This window comes from Corylus avellana, chromosome ca6, assembly GCF_901000735.1.
Source record: "Corylus avellana chromosome ca6, CavTom2PMs-1.0".
Classification (NCBI taxonomy): domain Eukaryota; kingdom Viridiplantae; phylum Streptophyta; class Magnoliopsida; order Fagales; family Betulaceae; genus Corylus; species Corylus avellana.
The window spans coordinates 26,484,860-26,489,916 of NC_081546.1; the positions used below are offsets into that span (position 1 = coordinate 26,484,860).

At 33.3% G+C, this 5,057-nt stretch overlaps 1 protein-coding gene across 1 annotated transcript in view; it reads left to right on the forward strand.

Moving 5' to 3' along the window:
• Window positions 1-2,514: 2,514 nt before the first annotated feature.
• The window catches only part of LOC132185474 (TMV resistance protein N-like), a 2,811-nt gene continuing 268 nt past the window's right edge, over window positions 2,515-5,057 (forward strand). The window contains exons 1-4 of the mRNA XM_059599243.1: window positions 2,515-2,999; window positions 3,097-3,837; window positions 3,952-4,189; window positions 4,710-4,988. Of these exons, the coding sequence (XP_059455226.1) occupies window positions 2,515-2,999; window positions 3,097-3,837; window positions 3,952-4,189; window positions 4,710-4,988 (1,743 nt within the window). The remainder of the gene's footprint in view (window positions 3,000-3,096; window positions 3,838-3,951; window positions 4,190-4,709; window positions 4,989-5,057) is intronic.

The window sequence follows — 5,057 nt, forward strand, 5'->3', positions numbered from 1 at the left end:
CATGCATACTGCATGGGATATCCTTTTAAAATTCGTTAAAAGGGTATCCTATGCACTATGCATTGTGGTTATGGCATTTTAAAATCTTAATTGGCTAGTAAATACAATACAATACAATTCACAGAAATCATTCTTTGAGATTTCGTTTCTCTCTCGCTCTCTCAAACGTGAGCCACCCCAAGAATTCTTCACCGTTATCGATCAGCCAATCGCCTCCGTCAAGCTCCTCACAGAACCGCTTCCAGCTCCGTCGCTTCTGACCTCGGACCTCCAGCCAACGGATTCTCAGATCACTTGCTTCGGTACCCGCCCTCTCTCTCTCTCTCTGCATATATAGAATCCACGGATTCAATTTATTTTGGCAAAGATTTTAAATTTTTTTCAACTGGTATCCTTTTGTTTCTATATTTTTATTGTTCTTTTGGTCATTTGAGTTGGAAATAATCTGAGTTAATTTAAGATCTCGTCGCTTTGAGTGGGTTCTTGCTATGTAGTTGATTTTGTGGCTGATTTTGTTGATCTGATCCATGAATGCCTCTGTTTAGGAAATCTCTATTTAGTTGTCTGGCTGTACATGTCTTTGAGTTTCGGTGGCCATGGATTTGCTCATTAGACAATCACTTGCTGGGTTGTCTTTGCATCGACTTTCGGTGGCCGTGGATTTTCAATAGGTGTTTGTTTGTTGATGAAGTTTTGTGTTTATTGGGTTGATAAATATTTAGTTAAAGTTATAGCACTATTCGTGTTCACAAATTATAATATAACTCAAAGAGATTATAATTCGGATGTGAAAAAAATAAAATAAAAATTAATGTGTTTTTTTAGAGGAAACATCAAGTTTTCATAAATCAAAGAGAATCAACTTGATCAACAAGTATAATGCTTTCGATAAAAATATAATTATTCTTTATTTACACTTGGTCTAGAGATTGGTGAAGAATTGTTTTTAAGAAATGGACTGATTCATATGCTTCCATGATTGAAGACCATTTAATGAGGTTCGAGTTTCGTCAATCAATTGACCATACCAACTCTAACAGGAGCTCTCATATGGCAAAGCATGCACAATTTTCGACACATCGCCCTCTATAATTACTTGTTGAAGCCCCATGTCTCAGAAAAATTCTACCGTCTTCTAAGCTGCCATTGCTTCCGGTACTATTTAATCATACTAGTTGTACTCAATACTTTTAGCAAATAAAAATCATGTTATTTCACATAATAGTTAATTAATCATCATATGTAATTTCTCACGTCCTCTAACTATTTTTGAAGTCCTTTTCACATTCTCTTGCTTTTTTTTTTCTTTTAATGGAGCGTTTACAAAATAGGGGCCAAAGGCGGTGGCCTAAATTTCATATATATATATATATATACACCATGCCACGCTACAGCTAACCTGCTCCAACTTTCTTTTTTCTTTCTTAAAAAAAAAAAAAAAAAATCAAAAATCAAAAATCAAAATATCAAAATATAAATTTAAAGACAAAACACTCAAAAAAAAAAAAAATTTCAAATATTTTTCACGTTTATGTCATATTAAAACACAAAAAATACCTTAAAAAAAATGATTAATGTTATATAAAACAGAAAAAAGTTTTGAATTTTTTTAGGTAAAAGTATAAAAATTTTGTTTTATAGTTGATTTTTTTTTATTTGAATAGTAATAATAAAAATTTATTGATGTAATATAACAAATAAAAAAATATATATATTTTGAAATTACTTTTTTAAGAAAAGTTAAGAAAATGAAAAGGGAAAGGATAAAAAGGTTACCAAACAAACAGTGGTTTCCGAGAAAGTCCAAATGTCCAACGTGAATTTCATGGAGAACTAAAATTCAACAACGTACCTCAAAACTGAAGGTTTTGAGCATGAAAGAAGGGTGGGTTGGACAAAAACTTCCTCGTGGGAGTAGGGACGCGCCAACGCGGTTTTTTATTTTTTATTTTGGATGGTATATAGAATGGACTCGTTATAGTTAATTTTTTCTTAAAAAATTAACAAAATTAAAAAAAAAAAAATTTAATTAGCTTTTATCTTTATTTTATATTTAATTATTGTCATACATGCCCCATGCATTTCAAAATTTATAAAGTTTAAATTAAATAATTTTTAAAATTTATTTGGTTTAGAACTAATAAAAATAATATATATTTAACTAAAATTAAAAAAAAAAAATGTATAAAAAGTATAATGTTTGATTCCTTTTAAAAGTATATATCTAAATTTGACAAGTAAATTTTACTTCTCAAATTTAGTTTTTTATTTTAGGAGCATTCACATTTGACTCCTTTAGAGAAGTTGCCAAGAAGCTTCCTTAACCTTTCTTTTCCCACGCTACTTTATTGTTTGCCATCCTTCTTTTAACGCGTTTTATCTTCTTTTGATGATGCAAAGCAGCATTGACTTTAATCCTGTTTAACTCCGGAGTTAAACTGGTTCTGCAACTGCAAGGCAACTATCTCTAGCTACTAGGTGGTCGTCTTGCATACACAGAGGAAGCCTTCTTCCATGGCTTCCCATGGAGTCGCTTCCTCTTCTTCTTCCACTAGTCGGTGGAGATACGATGTGTTCCTGAGTTTTAGAGGCGAAGATACTCGTCTCAATTTTACTGCCCATCTACACAAAGCTTTGGATCGAAAGGGAATCAACACCTTCATAGATGATGATGAGCTTAAAAGGGGAGAGGAGATTTCTCAAGCACTTCTCAAAGCCATTGAGGAGTCGAGAATTTCAATCGTTGTATTCTCTCAAACCTATGCATCGTCCAAATGGTGCTTGGACGAGCTAATGAAGATCGTTGAAACAGAGGGGCAAACGGTTCTACCAGTATTTTACAAGGTGGACCCATCAGATGTACGGCATCAAAAGAACAGTTATGGAGAAGCATTGGCTAAACATGCAGAAAAGTTCAATGATGATGAGAAAGTGGAGAAATGGAAGGCAGTCCTAACACAAGTGGCTAATTTGTCGGGGTGGCATTTAAAGAATTACATGTATTTTTTATCAATCTTGTGCGTTCATTGTATTTTTATTTTTTTTTATATGAAAAGTTCAACTGATTAAATGTTTCTAATATTTTGTATTTGATAGGAATGAAGCTAAATTTATTGAAGAACTCGTTCATGAGGTCTCAGGAATCGTGAATCACACATACTTGCACGTAGCCAAGCATCTAGTTGGAATAAAGTCTCGTGCACAGAAGATCATTTCACTTTTAAGTATTCATGAGAAGAAGGATGTACGCATGGTAGGAATCTTAGGAACCGGCGGAATTGGTAAGACAACTATTGCCAAAGATATCTTCAACTCAATTGCCTCTCAGTTTGAAGGTAGTTGTTTTCTTTCAAATGTTAGAGAAACTCCTTTGGTCGAACTACAAAATACACTTCTTTCGAAAATCCTAAGACCTAATGTGGTGGTTTACAGTGACGACGAAGGAATTATCAAGATAAAGGAAAGACTTCGTTCTAAAAGGATACTCCTTATTCTTGATGATGTGGGTAGTAAACGGGCCCAATTAGATAAATTGGCTGGAGAAGTTGATTGGTTTGGTTTAGGAAGTAGGATCATCATAACGACAAGAGACAGCAAAGTATTGACTTCGCATGGAGTAGTTGATGATCTAATATATAAGGTGAAGGAATTGGACCGGAACAAAGCTCTCAAGCTCTTTTGTTGGTATGCTTTCAGAGGAGTCAAACCTATTGATGATTTTCTGAAACTAGTGGAAGATGCAATAAGTTATGTTGGGGGCCTTCCACTAGCTTTAGAAGTGCTAGGTTCATATTTGCATGGTAAAGATATGCGTAAATGGAAAAGTGCTTTGAGAAAGTACAAAAGCATTCCTCCAAAAGAAATTCTGGAAAAACTTAGAATAAGTTATGATGGTTTAGAGGAAAATGAAAAGAAAATTTTTCTTGACATTGCGTGTTTTTTCATAAGAAGGTGGAGTGCACATGATATTAAAATGCTAGATAGTTCTGGTTACTACTCAATTGATGGTATTGATGTACTTATAGAGAGGTCTCTCATAACCGTTGATAGCCAAGACGGTTTGGCAATGCACAACTTATTGCGAGACATGGGTAGAGAAGTTGTTCGACAAGAATCACCTAACGACCCTGGTAAACGCAGTAGGTTATGGTTTCATGAAGATGTTCGACAAGTCCTTGAGGATGATACGGTAAGAAGTTACATCAAGAGACTCTTTTAATTTTATATTTGTTTCTTTTTCACTAGTAAACATAGTTGAAAAATATTTCACTTTTTTTCTTTTTGTGAAAAAAGGATGAAGATTTATACACACGCATATATTAAAAACAATCAAACAAATAAAATGATTGTAAATAAGAATAAATAAAATTCTCCTTTATTCTATTTCAAAGGTAGGCAATAGTTTTTTAGTGTTTTGTTTCTCTAATAGGAAAGAGTAATTGGTAAATATTAAAAAAAAAAAAAAAAAAGGGTACAAAATATTGACCTTTCGAACATGGTGATCACTCAACTTTGGAACATCCTTATACCAAAAATAAATTTACTTATTTTGAAAATCTCATAATGAGCAACATTAAAAGAAAGATAGGTGGAATGAAATGTTGTGTCCTTTTTACAGTATATATAAGCTCTAATTATAGCAAGTGCTAAAACGCGGAGAACTTTATACTTTACTTTTGCCATATTGTACTGATTCATTGTCTTACTAGGGAACAAACAAAATTCAAGGCATATTGGTAGATTCGCTTGAAGGAGAAGACATGGTGGACTTGAGTTCCAAGGCCTTCGAGAAAATGAGAAGCTTAAGATTGCTTTTGGTTACTCGTAATGCACGTTTTTCTACTGGGCTCAATTTTCTTCCTAATAAGTTAAGAGTACTTGATTGGCCTAATTGTCCTTTAGAATCTTTGCCACCTAATTTTCGTGGAAGGAACCTCAGTATTTTAAGAATGGATGGGAGCCTCCTCAAGGAATTGAAGGGAATCGAGGTACAATTATTGGTTTTAGGAAAATTATGTCATGACACCCTTGTGTTTCCAATTTGATAAATTTTAGAA